The 17,792-nt window shown below is 37.8% G+C and overlaps 1 protein-coding gene and 1 long non-coding RNA gene across 8 annotated transcripts in view; both read left to right on the top strand.

The window, feature by feature from the left end:
• The window catches only part of LOC140465087 (endonuclease/exonuclease/phosphatase family domain-containing protein 1-like), a 155,161-nt gene extending 153,483 nt beyond the window's left edge, over positions 1–1,678 (top strand). For all 7 annotated transcript variants that reach the window (XM_072560953.1, XM_072560946.1, XM_072560947.1 and 4 more), the window contains one exon: positions 564–1,678. In XM_072560953.1, the coding sequence (XP_072417054.1) occupies positions 564–763 (200 nt within the window). In that variant the 3' untranslated portion in view covers positions 764–1,678. The remainder of the gene's footprint in view (positions 1–563) is intronic.
• The window catches only part of LOC140465092 (uncharacterized), a 959,861-nt gene that overhangs the window by 670,173 nt on the left and 271,896 nt on the right, over positions 1–17,792 (top strand). The window lies entirely within an intron of this gene.

Genomic DNA, 17,792 nt, shown 5'->3' with positions numbered 1-17,792 from the left:
CAATGTAGAGCATAAATACTCAGACATTATGGTACATTGTAGTATTTGAGGTATTTAATTTTTGCTGGTTTTTCAAAAGTGCCAATTGATAAGGTAACAGTTAAATAAAGTTTGCTGTATTTTTGTGTGAGGTACTGGTTAATCTGTTTTGTTTTGAATGTTGTGTGCATTCAGGTGCAATAAGAGCTGACATTAAACTATATCAGCAGGTTTAAGGATGAGTGATTAATCATTTGGTCAAAGAAGTAAGTTTTAAGGAATTTGGTTAAAAAGAGCAGAGGATATTTAGAGACATAATTTACCTCCATGTTGTATACTTTCATAAATAGTACTGATAATATTTGGTGCAAAAATAACTTCAACTGTTTGAGTTCAATTTTATTTCTGATTTAAATTTGACTTTGACAAGCAGTCTGATATTTTTAAGCTTTACCTTTTTTGTTCAAAATTCAATATATTGCCATATCTTACAATGTCAGGTTAAGAAGAAAGGCTTCCTTTCTGTCTGTCTGTCTCTCTCTCTCTAAATATGTTTGCAATTTTGTTTTCCCTATGTTATGCAGGTCATTGGGCTGTTGTTAGGGAAGGTCTCACCAATCCCTGGATTCCTGACTGTTGGTCATGGGGTGGAGTTGCATCTGACCACTGTCCATTATGGGCAGAATTCTACATAGACAAAGACTTAAATAGGAAAGTGCCATTTGGAAACGGCAGTGCAGTGACTGTTGAGCAAGCCGATGGAAGCATGAAGGATGAACGGTGACACACAAAGGCTGCGTACCATGTTGTTACTGGACATTTATGTGTCAATGAAGCCAGTTAGTGACTGAATGTGAAAGCATCTAATCTGCCTTTTTTAACGATTAAGTTGTGATGTGATTTATTTCTACTACAATAAGTATGTAATAGAGAAATGTAGTCAAATGTTCTTTTTTGGTGGGGAACTGGAGTAAGAAGAGACTTTTAAATTGAAAGAAAGATACTTTATGCCAAATGAAATGGCAATTTAACGGAATGTTATTAATATACCCTATTTTGAAAAAGAAAATGGAATTGTGTTTAGTTTCTTCCTTCTGTCTTTCCAGTTCAAAAAAACTTCAAGGTACTGCACTATTCAATTCAATACCACTGATGTAGCTTGAATTCGGAAGCTAAATACAAAAACTACAGTTGCTGCTGGTATTTTGTGCTTTGGATAACACATTATATAAAAGGTTCAATTTGTACATAAACCTTCTCAAAATAGTAAAACAAAAAAATTTATTTTGTGATTATTGCACAGAACTTTAGGATATATTGTTCCTATTAGCAATACAAAAAGAAAAAAAAATCTATTTGTACTGATCTTGTATTGGTACAGTACTTTATGGAGAGTGAAAATGTTTGGTACGCTAAGATTGCGTCTGTTGCACATTAGTAACATACTGCTGGGGCAATTCATAATTTGCTTGAACCCAGGGAGTTTTAAGGGATGAGTCTGCATTCTGCAGTAAAATGGTGCTAGCACAGTGTAGCTAGATCCACAGTCTGACACTTGAGCATTGACTGTCTCCAGTGCGCCTGTGACTAGAATACCAAAATGGTACCATTTATGACTATTACTATCATTACAACTTGTAATATGAGACTGTATGTTACTCTGAAATTGCACCTTTGATTAAAAAGCTAATAAACTTAACCAATGTGAGCAAATTGTTGATGCACCTGTCATTGTTGAAGATATGAAGATGATTAAAATACTTGTCTGATGCTGATTACAAAATGTTACCATTTAAGCATCAAAGTGACCTCTTTATTTCTGAAAGAAAGTGCTCTCTTTGTCTTGCACAGCCTAGTGTCAAAAACTCAACGTAAGTTAGGAATGGGTTGTGACTGATTGATTAAAGCTGTTGATCCAGCAAGAAAAAGAAAATTGAGCATCATGCTTACTTTATACCGAAAATATCAAAGAATTGAGCTTTAGTTGAAGGGAGAGTTGGCAAGCATTACAAATGCCATGAACTTTGCCCAATATTAAAAGGGACTTTTTTTCTAATTTTGTATTGTACAATATATTGAAATATTGTACCCCTTATATAATTTGAAAGCAAGAATGGAAAAACAAAAGCATTGAATAAAAGGCAAAGCAAACACTCCTGACCATGTCCTGTCCACCCCTTGGTTTGTATCCTGTCTCCCACTCCCAATCCTTATCTTACTCTTCCCCCACACCCTTGACCCTGTCCTGTCTTTTCCCTTCTCACCCTCAATGTCCCAGTGTCCTAACTTCTCCTGGTAGACACACAATCCTGATGCTTTGTTGTCCTGTTTCATCTCTCAGCAACCAAGGCTGCTTCTCTTCAGTCCTTGAGTGTGGGGTCTCTGTATATTCAAATGTTGTGGACGTGCCAGTCTGCAGTACTCCCAGCTTGAATTGAGCCATTTCATATTGAGTGATTCTCTAATAGATAATTGTTCCCTTGAGGACACCATTGTTATAAAGTCTTGTCCTACAGAAATACTTGATATATTTTGTCATTGTTTTGATGGCCCATGCTGAATTAAATTTGCATCCAATTTTGGATTTAATATGTGATATCATTCGGAGAGTAGCACAGTAGCTAATATCTGGTGGGTTGTTCTTAGCCTCCTTAATAAATTGGTATAGCAATTGAATGAAATGCCTCAAAATTAGCTCTAACCTTTTATGAGCATAAAATAAGTAAAATTTCCCTTCAGTTTGTTAGCACTCTTATTCTTAAGACTTATTTCTGACATATCTCCATTTTACAAATGCCATCTAAACAGAGGAAAGCTACGTTATTGATAACTACAGAGGCAATTGTTCTTTGTATCATACATGTCCCTCTGAATGTGAACATTTCGAAGTTTAAATGCCTTATAAAAAATTCTGCTCTTCTATTATTACAACAAAGGTGAATAATCTCACAGTTCTGTACAGTAAACTGCATCTTCCACTTTGTTGCCCATTCACTTGGCCTGTCAAGTCTGTATCATGGGTGTTAAGATTGAGTAGGTTGCTCTATTACCCTTTAGGAACTGATCTGATGACATGTATATGCCAGGAGTGCTACCAATGATGTTGAGGAAAGGTACAACAGAAATCACATCACTACAGATCTCCCTTGTTGAAATGAGGTTCAGATGCCTTGGAAGATCTGGGAGTGCCTTTCAGTATACATCAGCAGAGTTGTCCAGAATGGTTGTGGTCTACTTCATAGAGCATAGCACTGCAGACAGCACTAAAGCTGTAGGCAGGAGAAGTGCAGGCAGTTCAGCTTCCAAGAGGGAGAGAGAAGAGAATGAGCTAGAGGAAGAGGAGCATAGTACTGAGAGAGAAACCTGTGACAGCCTCATCAATAATTTACAAACCTGATGTCATATTGCACTGTAAACCTAACCCCTTTGGATCTTGCAACCCATCAGAAAACATTCCAACAACTATAAACAATTCCAGCACAAGCATGCAGTTTGCAAATGTTCATCTGGGGACACTGTTCCTATAAAGCTTTGTTGTCTCCTTTGACACAATGAACACAATGAAGAGTACAAAATAATATAATGCAAAGAAGGTATCTCAAACAGCCAAGTGAATTCAAACTAAGAAGTTTTCTTTAATCCTATGTGGTTCTACCCTTGTGGCTTCAGAAGCTCTGGAGACAGACTGTTTATTTCTCTGATGTAATGAATGAGATATCTCTGGAAATCCTCTTGATTCCAGGGCCTCTAGGGACTCCATCAAAGACTGTCCTATTCACAGATGCAGACTTGGCCAATATGGCAGGAGGACACAGTTGTTGTCTGACACAGGAAACAATAGGTATAAGAATTGGGTATACCTTGAGAAGAGTCTTCAACCTCAATCTGATGGTCTATCTGAACTTTGCCTCCGACTCTCTTAGTCAGAATGTTGCTGTATATAAGTGAGTTGTTGAGCAATGATAAAGACGAACATTGCAGAACAGGAACAAGCCCCTCAGTCCACCAAGACTGCATCAACGCAGGATGCCTTTCTAAACTAAAAACATTTTTGCCTCCATGTGGTCCATCACACACTGTTCCCTGTCCATTCCTATATCTGTCAAGATGCCTCTTAAACATTGCTATTGTATCCATCCACATCACTTCCTCTGGCACTTTACCACCTGTGTTAAAAAAGCACTTGTTTCTCATCTTTAAACTTACCCCCTTTTACCTTAGGACTATACACTCTAGCTACCTCTACTCTAGTACCTAACAATGTGTATACAGTACATGAGTGCTGGTGTAGGGTGTTTGTGAATCACGTGTGTTATGCTCTCAGGTAATGGTAACACTGGACCAATCAAATCCCATAGTGGAGCCTGACCTGATTGATGATAAGTTTTATTTCTCTTCTTATTTTGTTATAGAGGTCAGTCACTCAGGACATTCATGAGAAGCTACTTTAACAAAATGAAATAACATTTATTATGTACAAAACATAAACTATATTACACTAAACAAAAACTAGTGTAACAATTACATTAAAATTATCAGAAAAAAGATCTATCCCATTTACCCCAGCAATAACCAAACCCCAATGAAAATTCACCCAATTTTCATGCTAAATTTTCTTGCTCAGCTAATGTGGCTTTAATTTGTTTCCTTTCAGCAAAGTGCTGTCATTCATTCGAGAGGACAGAGTGTAATGTATCCAAATTTTCTTTTGGTTAATGTCTCTTCCCAAGACCTTTTAAAATAAGTTTCCAACTCAGGTCACATATTGCCTGCATCCATGTTGACTCTAGCCTGACCAATTTTGCTATTCTTTCTAAATGTTCAGTTATCACACCCTTTATACTGATTCTAACTTCTTCCTCAATATGGACTTCAAGATAACAAGTCTGTAGTTCTCCCCTCTCCCTCCTTTAAATAGCAGAGTTATATTTGTTACCTTCCATTCAACAGGAATCTTATAACAGGAATTAACTTTACTTCTAGTTCTTTTATATGATTCTCCATTTTGATGTTCTTTGACTTTGATGCCATTGCCTTGTCTGGGTATTTGTTTACTATTCTCCACTTTACTCATTTTTCTTTCTGTCCCTTTATGTGATGTTCAGTAAGGGGCCACATAAAAGGATATCGCATGAGAGGAGCTCACTGTATCATGGATAACATTTTAGCATGGATTGAGGATCAGTTAACAGGCAGAAGACAGTGTCAGGATTAATGGGTCTTTTTCAGGTTGGAAAGACATGACTAATAGAGTGCCATAAGGATGAATCCTCGGGCCTCAATTATTTATCATTAATATTAATGACTTGGAGGAAAGGACAGAATGTAATGTATCCAAATTTGCTCATGATACAAAAATAGATGGGAGAGTATGTTGTGATGAGGGACATAGATAGGAGTGGGCAAATACTTGGCACTAGCATACTGTGTACAGATATGGTTTCCATATTCATTACATGATATTTTGTCATTGGAAACAGTTCAAAAGAGATTCACTAGGGCTGACACCTGAGTTAAAGGGCCTGAGTTATTAAGAATGGCTAAACAGGCTAGGCCTTATTCATTAGAGTTCAGAAGAATGAAGAATAATCCTATTGAAATATACAAGGTTCTGAGGTGGGAATATCAGGGCGTATGTTGAGAAGATGTTTCCACTAGTGGGGGAATCTCAAACTATGAAACATAATATCAGAATAAGGGGCCATTCATTTAAAACTGAGATGCAAAGGAATTTCTTCTCTCAGATGTAGTGCGAGTTGTTGAGGCTACATCACAAAGTATTTAAAGAGGGGCGAGGTATATTTTTGAGGAATTGACAGCTAGGAGGAGCTGGCACGAAAGAGGAGTTGAGGCCTGGGGTAGATCTTATACAATGGTGCAACAGTCTTGGGGAATGAATGGCCTATTCATTCTATTTCTTATGCTCTAATGACTTATAGGCAAAAGCCACAACATCCAACTGGTCAGTTCATCAGCAGGTACTTTAACAAGAGAAAAGGTTTTGATTTCTCTGAGGCTGAGCTGTCTGAGCAGATAATGGAGCAGGTTATAATATCAAAGTTTATTAATTTTCTTTCAAAAAAACCTCTTCTAGAGAAAGAAGTGTCATGATATCAATGCACTGCCAAAATACAACTTAACGTAGGATGCCATTGTAGTTGGACAACAATATCTGGAAGCATTGGTTACCATTATTACCATGGTAGCAAGGATGCAGAAAGTTGTGAGGAAGTGCAGTCTGTTGCATCCACTGTGAGGTTGTTCTGTGTTCTACATCTTTGCAAGTCATGAGCTGCAAAAGAACACTGGGCTCATCCATGCAAGAAATCTGATTCCAAAGATATAACTAGTGGTCACAATGGGTCGTAAGCAAGCAAAATTAAATGTGCAGCATGATGGCAATGCATACAAAGAGTGCACCATTGACGGACATCAATTCAAAAATACATGGTGTTAGCAGTAAGACCAACTAGAGTCAAGATTCAGAGTGAAAAAAAACCTTCAACTAGAAAGCTAACAAGTTCCCATCATTGTGAACATGACTCAAATTAGGTGGCATTTTTTTGTTCAGGCTGAGTGTGGGGGGATAAGCAAGAGGGACTTCCACATGTGAGTGGGGCAGTTTATCCTGCATGATTCAGTTTGTCTCAGCTCATCAAATATTCACTAGTGGGTAAAATGCTAAATTGGGAGAAAGTGAGGACTGCAGATGCTGGAGGTCAGAGTCAAGAGTGTGGTGCTGGAAAAGCAATGCAGGTCAGGCAGCAGCCGAGGAGCAGGAGTATCAACGTTTTAGGCATAAGTCCTTCATCAGGAATTCCTGACCGGCTGTGCTTTTCCAGCACCACACTCTCGAAAATGTTAAATTGTGCTAGTGGGTGGACAGGAAGTTCTGCCCCCACTGGTCACAGGTGAAACTGTATTGCACTGCAGAGTAGATGCAATTTCATCTGGTAACCCTGCCAGAATTCCAACGTTAACATGAAAGAGAAGCTTAGGAGCAAGCTAGATGATGTCAAACTCAGTAATAATATCCATCATACACATCATGTACAGTTCTATCATGCTGATAGCCTGGTGTGAAGGGTTTGACTTATTAAGAACAACTAAGCAGGTTAGACCTCTAATCCATTGTCACTACCCTCATGCAGATCCTCCGTTCTGACAAAGGGTTATTGAACTTGAAACAATAATGCTGTTGCTGTCTAAAGAAGCTGTCAGATCTGTTGAGTTTCTCTAGCACTTTCAATTTTTATTTCAGATTTCCAACATCTACAGTTCTGTTTTATTTTACATTTCTACCATGTATGCACTAAAGACAGATGGCACAATCAGATGGTGTGGGTATGATCAGACCTAAGTTGTCTAATCCCTTCTTTGAAGAGATGCTCACACAAAATTCCAACATTAGAAAAATTGATTTCCAAATTCACAGGAGTTAAATTGTTTGCCAAGCTGCAATGCCAAGCAATGATATCAATTGGCTTGTTTGGCAAATAAATCTCTGAAATGGCTACTTTCAGAAAACCATTTGGAAGGTGTTGCTTTTGAGTATTTATCTTTCTGTCTATCTGTTCAAGAAACAAATAAACAGAATTATACCAAGTATTCTTGAAGGCGTATATATGATATTGAGGTAACAGGCAAAATCAGAGAAGATCAAAGCTAAAATTCTGCAGCTCACTGAGAAGATCATGACTAAACAATAAGAAGTGCTAAGTGAATGCAAGTTGGGACAACATTTTTGACTATCTGTTCAGGTGATGGAATCCATCCTGACCCAGGCAAGGTTGAAGACATGTGCCTACTCCCAAGTAAAGACCTGTGGGAATATGGTAGAGTTTTTAAACTTCCTAGTACAATGCATAACAAATGTTTCTAATAAAGAATCACTATTAAGATAGTTCTTGAAAGAAATATCCTACATGTACGGCAGGTGAACCATCAATCAATCAAACCAGAATTGTCGACAGAATCTTAAATGCTAGAACACAAAAAGACAGTCCTAGAAATGGATGCATCCCAGAATGGGCTAGGAGTGTGCATCTGCAAGAAGGCAAGACATTTATATTTGGATCCAAAAGTTCATCAGAAATGCAATCCAATTATTCCAAACATAGACTGTGAAACACCTGCTCTAATACTTGGTAACACAAGATTCCATCTGTGCCTGTTCGGTAAACAATTGACTGCAAAAATTGTGTGGCTGTGCCTGTATTTGTGATAGTATATAGGTGTTTTGCTGTATACCAATGACGATGCAACTGCTGTCAGCAGGTCCAAAGTTGTCACTTGGGCTGATTTTATTGAGATCATTGTCAGTATGTATTAGATTTCCAATGCTCAACTTTGGCAATGGTTTGACAGCCTTGTCAAAATGAAATTTGGCTTTTTGTCATTTCAACTTGATGTCTTCACTCACACCTATTACCATGTCTGGCTTCAGAAACTTCTTTGCTATTGAAAGAACAGCTTTGGTGCGACTTGAAATTAGTCTTTGCACTAGACTACTGCCAATGCTTCCATTAGCTTTGTTTCTGCACTCCAGGATTGTTTTATATATATCTGAGCCAAGTTTGTTAAATATCTTAATGATTCCTTTGGTGACTTTCAGTGTCATCTTAGTTTTTCAATTTGGCTGGGGATATGGTAGCAATGATGTGTGGTGTTGTATTTACCAATCCTTTATGAAACAGTTGAATTCTTCATTAATGAGCTGAGGGCCATTGTTGCTCATCATTGTGTCTGGAATGCTATAACAATGGAAGTGTGGTTTCAGGCATTCTACAGTCTCTCGAGTAATAGTTGAAGTTAGATTATCTACTTCCATCTCTCAATAGTCAGAAGAGTAGACCAAGTGACAAGATAATAGTTTCTGCAAAAATAAAAACATCTATTTCCATTGATCCATGGTCTGTGCAGGACATCATCTACCTTCAATGGTTTATAACTTGGTACTCATTACAAACACTGCACTGACTGGTTATAATGAACAAACCATTTAAGATAATTATTTAGCTTCATGATGTGACTCACTTATGCTTGCTGGAAGCTACAAATGTTAATGGGCAGGGTTCAGCTCTCTGCAGATGAAAATAAGCATGTCCAGGCCTTGCAATTTTTTCAATTAAAATAACTTGCCTAACAACTGATGCATTCTCCACGGTAACACCTTGAACAATAAGAATTGACTTGCCTTTTTTGAATATGAACAAAAACTTGGTGGAGAATTATCCCTGGAGTATTCCACAGGGAACAGCTTCAATTGCAGTCAGCATGCCAAACAACTGACACCCTTTCTCACATGCAGTATAAATTGCTGTTCCCTTTGAAATTTGATGTTCTTCATTTGTCCAGCTACATACAAGATGAAAGGCTTTGAAAGCATGCTTCTTTTATCAGCACTTAGGCATATATTTAACTTTTTGAATAATTTAGCTTGTGATTTTAAAATCACTGTACGGCTCTCCTGAGGCTTTGATGCTGCGCTCTTTGACATACTCACCATCTGTGAACAACTTTCCCTACTTCACAATCTCAAGCTGCCACAAAATTGGTACTTGTTTAGCTCCCTGATGATTTCATCACACTTAGCAAACATGTTCCGAGATCTCACTTCATGAGCTGATTCAGGTGGAAAGGACTGAATAGCCTCTTTCTGCACCATAAGACTTCTGTGATAGCTCTGCCTTTCTCTGTAGCTCCTAAACTGCATTACTTCAGGCTTCTTTGGCATAATAATTTTTGGCTATGCTTTTGGCATTGTGCATTCTCGTGAAAAGTCTCACGGGATTTGATTCTTGTTTTTGCTGACTTTTTCACAGCAAATGAGTCACACTGGGAGGATTGCCAATTTTGGGTGGAATGTGAATGAATTCAGCTTGAAATTCTCAAATGCCTCTTCTGAGCAACAGCACTCCGGAATCAAGAATCCCAAAGATTAATTCAAGTGAAGAAAATTATCCTCACCTCTATTCTTTCTTTGCATCCATTTACAAAGCAGTCTCAAGACAGGGGTCAGAATAAGTTTGATCCTTCAATGATTTATCTGCCTGCACTTAATCACCATCAGAATTTCCACAGCAGCAGAGTGGTCATGTTCTTTTGTTGATTAAAATGCCAGTATGCACAAGCTCACCAGCACAGTATCAAGGCCCTCAAGAGCACTTCCATTACTGCTATAATTGGTGGGCCACTTCATCCTATGATCCAACTGACTGAGTGCATCTGAATAATCTGCCTGCTGTTCCCGTGCCTGTCCATATATTTTTACAAAATCATTAATGACTGAGAAAATGGGATCAGCTTCTGCCTGGGACTAAGCAGCTGCCTGGTCTCCAGCAGTCCTTGGTATTTCAGAGACCTGGGTGCTCCTTCCTTGATTAATTGCAGAGTTATGTCAGTGATGTGTTCCCCAGAATGTGGTCCTGTCATTGCTCTGTGGCAGAGTGCACTGAAAATCAAACCCCACTACTTCTAGAGCCATGATAAATGTGAAGCTTTGATTAAACCAACAAGTTGTTCAATTTACCTAACATCCAATTCAGGTTAAAAGAATATGCACATATGGCTTCTTTCATTTTTTTTAACCAATGGTAAATTGGATTGTTAATTTATACCTCCACAACTTAAACTCATCGATCCTTAGCATTTGCATACACCAACAAACAGATACAGAAAGGGATAGACAAGGCATAAGCTTTGTGGGTGTTGATGAAAAATAAGTCAGAAGCACAATTCTGGCACCAAAGCAGATCACAGACATTAATGAGCTGTTTTCTTTCAGCTTTCTTTCGACTCCTTTGATTATTTTTTGCTCATGTGCAAGGTTGTTCATATGCGGTTCTCTATCTTTCATCCACTAGTTGAGGTTTTGTTCTTTCAGTACCTCTGAGGGTGGTTTTCTGTTCAACAGGGGATTTCTTATAGAGAAAGATGAGGAAGAATAGTTAACTTTCACTTCTCCAGACAAAAGGAAAAGACAGTGAGGAGAGAATAAGTTGTCACTGGTGACAATGAGTGAGCAGCACAGTCATACTCCTGGGGTTAGTTGGTCAGTGAGGCCTCTCCAAAACCAATTGAGCAATTATGCTGTTCCATTTGTAGGAATGAGGAGTCTAATGTTTGTGATCTACCCACCAGTCATGGACCTGTCAGCCTGTGTGGGCTAGTACTTCCTGCAGTGAAACAAAGAGAGGGATTAAATATGATGGAAGTGGATGAAAGATCAGTTGATAATGACACAGGATAGATAAGGAATTATCACCTGTGATTGACTAGGAAGCACAGAGTGCAGGAAGTTCAGTGGTTTGGGAGAATGAGCTGGGGGTGACAGTCATTAAGTTGACAAGACATATCCAATATTGAGGGTTGTAATCCAATATCCTGATAAGATGTGGGTGCTGTGATAGTGCTGGAGTAAGTTGTGGCCCTGGGACCATGAGGTAGCAGAGAGAACATAATTTTCACCTTTGTACAGCACAGAATATCACTGCCATTCTTCATGCATAGAAACATAGCAACAGGATTAGGTCATTCAGCCCCTTCAGCCTATTCCACTGTTCTGGTCCAGCATCTTCTTCCATTTGTGGAAAAGAGTTTTAAATGTCTACCACCCTTTGTGTATAGAAGTGCTTCGTAACATATCTCTGGAATAATCTGGCCCTCATTCTCAGACTATGCCCCTTAGTTCTAGAATCCCTAAACAGTGGGAGTAGTTTGTCTTTAACTACTCTTGTCTTTCCCTGTTAATGTCTTTAAGACTTCATTCAGATCACTCTTTTACTTGTAAGTTCTAGAGAAAACAAATCAAACTTGTGTAATCTATCTTCGTAACTGAACCTCTGAAGTCCAAGTATTCTGGCTTCTGACTTTGATGGGGAATTATATCATTATAGATGGCACCACAATTATGTTGCTTAAATTGGATGAACACGAGAATGTATTCAAAATATATGAAGATGTGAGATTTTCCAAAAGAGGTAGTTTATTTATTTCAGTTTAAGTCATGCAAAATCCCTGCTGCTCACAGGTATGGAAAGTATGCATGTGTGTTTGTTGGATGTAAAACAGTACTGTATTAGGTACACAGTTAGAAGTGGTCACTTGGATACAGTACATGCGGACATCCTTGTCCATGGGATTACACCTTCGCAAAAAGAGGTATCTTTAAGAGAGTAGGGAGAACACAAAAAAAGTCAATTCTACACCCAGTCAACCCAACATTGCTAAACAATTGCATGCATCAATTTTCATTATCTATTGGCAGTTGAGAGTGACTTCCCAGGCACTTTGGACTTAATCCAATGCAAAGTTAAAAATCACACAATGCCAGGTAGCCACGTGACAAAGGAGCAGCACTTTGAAAGCTTGTACTTCCAAATAAACCTGTTGAACTATAACCTGATGTTGTGTGACTTTTAACTTTGTCCACCCCAGTCCAACACCAGCACCTCTACATCATTAACCATAAACAGTGAGCTTCCTTAAACAAATGCAAGGGGTATCATCTTTTGAAACTCCCACTGGAAGCTATAATAAAATTATTAGTAATAATCTTCATTCTGATTGGATGGAGTCATCAATAAATGATATTCTGTTTGCATTATTTTCTGAATGTGTTACAAATTGACTTCACCTTAAATCTACAAGACTCCTTGCATCTTAACATTAGCCCTCCACACCACTCTGATCCAGATTTCATTTTCAACAGTTAAGCAATGACGCTCACAAGTGATGTTGAAGAAAGCTTCCTACAAAGGTTTATGATCTCTGATGTTCATTTTGACATTTATTTGAACCCAAGAGATCTCCAGGCATCCAATACCAGTGATATTATCAGGCAAGGTTAGTGTTCTCATCAGTCAACCAGAAAATGAATGCATAAATGATCCTTGTCTTGCAATTTTTTTTTGGTTTAAAATAGAAGCTGAAATGTCATGAACAAGAGTTTTTAAAAATCGTTTTTATCCTAATGGTGATATTTGGAAATCTGACCCCCCCCCCGCCCTCCACTTTCTTATACTTTCTCAATTCAAAGCAAAACAGATAAATACATGAAATAACTATTCAAATACTCCTCTGTGACCACCAGTGTTTTACAGGGATCAGTGCTGGGTTTATTTTCGATTGTCTTTATATAAATGATTTAGATAAGAATGTAGAAAGCATAGTCTGCAGGTGACACCAAGATTGGTGGTATACTGGACAGTCAAGAAGCTTATTAAGATTACAAGGAGACCTTGATCAATTGGGTTAATGGGCTGAAGAATGGTAGATAGAGTTTAATTTGGATAAATGTGAGGTATTGTATTTTGGTAAAATAAACAAAGGGAAGACATATACAATTTAAACTACGGCCTTGGGTAATGATGTAAAACAGAGAGACCAAGGGGTTCAGTACATAATTCATTGAAGTTCGCTTCATATATTGATAGGGTGAATAAGACGATGTTTGGCATGCTTGCCTTCATTGCTCAGACCTTTGCGTATAGGAGGTGGGACATTATGTTGAGGTAGTACAGGACTTAGGTGACACCTCTTCTGGAGTACTGTATCCAGTTCTGGTTTCCCTATGGTAGGAATAATATTATTAAGCTGGCCAGGGTTCAGAAGAGATTTACCAGATGTTGCTGGTACAGGAGGCTTTGAGTTATTAGGAGAGGCTGGATAGGCTGGGACTTTTATCACTAGAATGCAGGAGGTTGGGACGTGACCTATAGAGTTTTATAAAATAATGAGGGATATAGATAAGCTGAATAGTAAGTGTCTTTTCCCTAGGCTGGAGGGTTTCAAGACTAGGGGGAATATTTTTAAGGTGAGAGGAGAAAGATTTTAAAAAGACATGAGAGGCAATTCTTATGCACAGCAAGTGATTAGTGTGGAATGAACTTCCTGAGGAAGTGGTTGATGCAGTTACAGTTACAACATTTAAAAGACATTTAGATAAATAGATGAGTAGGAAATGTTTGGAGGGATATGAGCCAAGTGCAGGCAGGTTGGACTAGTTTAGTTTGTGATTATGGTTGGCATGGACTGGTTGGACCAAAAGGTCTGTTTCTATGCTGACTCTATGACTGTGAGCATTTGCATCCTTCCAATTGTAGCCTCTTGAGCATTCCTGATTTTAATTGCTTGCTGCAGTGTTAGGGGTGCCTTCGGCTGCCAAACTCTATTTTTGGAGTTCCTTCTCACTGTCTTTGCAACTCACTTTCCTCCTTTAAGACTCTCCTTAAAACTACTCCTGTGACCAATTATTTGGTCATCTGCCACAAAATCCTTCATTGGCATAATATCATACTTAATTCATAATGGCTTTTGGGCTATTTTATTATGCTAGATGTTATACAGGTACAAACTATTGTTATAAACCCAGTCATATCTAATTTAACAAATGTGTGACTTCAGAGATTTTTACAGTGGACCTTGTAAAAATGTAAATTCTCAAAATTTTACTTTAAATTTCTAATTGAAAAAGAAGAAGGAATTCAGCACATGTACTCTATGGAAATAATGGTATTATGGAATTTTCAATTTACTGCAAATAAATGGACATGAAATTGCGGTTACATTTCAAGGAATAATGACAAATGTTAGTTGCTGAAAATTCTGGGCTATTGTTGCAACCTGTTCATAGATGTGATTTTACGTACAAATTGAATGCCTGTCATAGATCCTACATCTTCTCTTCAATCAAAGATTTACAGCCCCCCAGAAACTATTTGGCTTTTCACACTCAAGTTTCTGAAGAAGCTGTCCACTTGGGTTCAGTCCTCTTCCTAATTTCAAGACCTTTGCTTAAAGAGATTATGTGAATAAATATTTTGAAAATATATTTTTAATGAGCTATTATGGATTTTATTTTCATTGTCTCTGATAGAACACTCTATGTTGCAGCAAAACTGTGTAAAAGAAATTCCTTTTTTCTAATCTGCCCTTATTTTTTAATGTGAAACATTATCAAGACAACTAATTAATTAACCTTAAAACTGTGCACGTTCAGTGTAAATCTTGAGTATGAATAAAAATAGCGGTTGAAGAGTAGGAATCAAATGCTCATTAGGGATATACTAATGTAAGGTACTGAGTAAGGACCTCACTGCTCAGTGCTACGGCCACTGCCTTTTATAATTTGGTGAAGTAACCTGGATTTGAAAACTGGATGCCAAGTTGTTAGATTTGTAGATAATATCAATCCAAGAAGGACAATAGAATAACAAGAAATTAGAAATTTTAGAATGCATTGTAAATGATATGCATATAAAATCTAATGGAGACAAAATGATGTATAACATTTAGAAAGAAATAAATACACAAGAATACTAATTGAAATATTTATGAATAAAGCTAAAATAACCAGGAATCTTAAAATCATTTATGTTAAATATGTTCACCATTGCAGCCTACTTTCAAAAAAGCTAGTAGAGTGGTGCATTATATCACAAAGTAGCAAGAAAATTGGAGGATGTAATGATCAAAATGCATTGAATTCTAGTCTAACAACTTAAATAGTCCCAGTTGACAAAAGAAGCATTGAAGTGCAGTGGGCAGTGAAGGGATGAGTTGTGAGACTTGGTTCTGATTTGGAGAAAAGACTAGAAAGAGGTTCTTCTGCAGTTGTACAGGGCCCTGGTGAGACCACACCTGGAGTACTGTGTGCAGTTCTGGTCTTCAAATTTGAGGAAAGACATTCTGGCGATTGAGGGAGTGCAGCGTAGTTCACGAGGTCAATTCCTGGAATGGCGGGATTACCTTACACTGAAAGACTGGAGCGACTGAGCTTGTATACCCTTGAGTTTAGAAGACTGGGAGGGGATCTGATTGAGACATATAAGATTATTAAAGGATTGGACACTCTGGAGGCAGGAAACATGTTTCCGCTGATGGGTGAGTGCCGAACCAGAGGACACAGCTTAAAAATACAGGGTAGGCCATTTAGGACAGAGATGAGGAGAAACTTCTTCACCCAGAGAGTGGTGGCTGTGTGGAATGCTCTGCCCCAGAGGGCAGTGGAGGCTCAGTCTCTGGATTCATTTAAGAAAAAGTTGGATAGAGCTCTCAAGGATTGTGGAATCAAGGGTTATGGAGATAAGGCAGGAACAGGATACTGATTAAGGATGATCAGCCATGATCATATTGAATGATGGTGCAGGCTCGAAGGGCAGAATGACCTACTCCTGCACCTATTGTCTATTGTCTTTGTGTGGCCTACAAACTGATATTGTGTTGACACCACTATGCTTCACAAAGGATCTCTTTTAACTGTGTACTGACTGTTTATGAGGCTTATTCCAGTAGTTGATGTTTTTGACATCAACACTTAATCTGAAGCTGCTTGTGGGAATATTTCATTAAACTTCCTTTATAGACCATTACTTAACATTATGAGGTATTGAGAAATTATAATAAATGTTCAAAATGCATTTAATAAATCATGTCACTTGCTGTCTTGTTTTCATTAACTGGATTTTCTACTTTGCAAAATAAAGTCTTACTTATAATGGAAAATACAAAATCATCTATGGTCAACAATTCTTCATTATTTTCCTGGGTCAGAATAAGTAGTAAAATGATTCCTGCACTTGCTCAAATAGCCAATTTAACAAGTGTAAACGCGCTTTAAGTAATGCAAGCCATTACATTACAACACTGTGGAAGAATGCGGCCATTGAACAACATGAATAGTTCCCTCTCTACAAATTAGCATGTATTTCTATTTGCCTAATATATTATATGTTAGCTTCAAAGTATCCAGAATCAAATGGAAAATATTGCCATGGTAGCGAATTAGATAATATCAAGTTGTATCCACAAATTCCTCAGTTCTGGACAGCACAAGAATAAATACCAATGGATTAATGTTTAGGTTTCAGCAACCACAGATTTACTAAAAGTAAATAGTTTAAGTAAATGATCCAAAGAATAGGTTTAGACTAATATGAAAACATAACAAATAGGCCAAATTTTATGAGGTGAGAGGAGTGCTTCAGAGACTGGCTGGACCGGGGTTCTAGTTCACCTATTTAGAAATATTGGACCCTTTCAATATCCTTGCCACTAATATTATCAGGTTCTTGCATCCATTTTGAAGATGGGGATAATGAAAGAAAATGACCAATTATTTTTCTTACAACTTTCAAGGGTAATAAGATTATAGGCTGGAAATTAGATGTTAGGTAAATTGCCCTACTCTTCTGGATTAGCTACAGTAAAATGTCACACTACAATACCATTCCCTGGCTATCTACCTACCCATTGTGTGAACGTGTTCTATATTTTTTGTTCCGATCTGATAAACCTCAGGCATATGTATTATAAAATCCCTTTTTTATAAGTGTCTCACCACGATGAATAGCACCAGGATGGTTACAGATCTTCATATTCCCTGCCCTTCAAAGAGTTTAGGGTTTGGTTTCAGCTGAGCTAGATACTCACTAGCGCTTTACACAAGCAAATGTTGCTTGTATGGTTGCAACAACTGGCACCTCACAAGTTACTACAGCAGCTTGTAAAGTTTTGTGGAAAGTGTGTGAGAATAAAAGATTTTCGGTGCAAGTCAAAAATAGGTACAAATTGCAATATTATAAGGTTATTTGACCTAATAATTATGTAAATTTTAAATAATGTCTTATTGTCATAGAAATGTATAGTGCTATGAACTAGACTTTACCATCTGAAGGTGCTGTAATAGTTAAAGTCACATCTCCCATTTGTCTGAAATTATGGTCGAATCCCCCCTGTGGCATAGGCCCCTGAGCAACCACTTCTCCCCCTAAAGTTGATGTTGGAAAAAAAATTGAAAATTGTAAACAAGA

The sequence above is a fragment of the Chiloscyllium punctatum genome, chromosome 41 (assembly GCF_047496795.1).
Source record: "Chiloscyllium punctatum isolate Juve2018m chromosome 41, sChiPun1.3, whole genome shotgun sequence".
Lineage (NCBI taxonomy): Eukaryota > Metazoa > Chordata > Chondrichthyes > Orectolobiformes > Hemiscylliidae > Chiloscyllium > Chiloscyllium punctatum.
The sequence above is the reverse complement of the archived record's forward strand: the minus strand, read 5'-3'. Positions and strand labels throughout refer to the sequence as shown.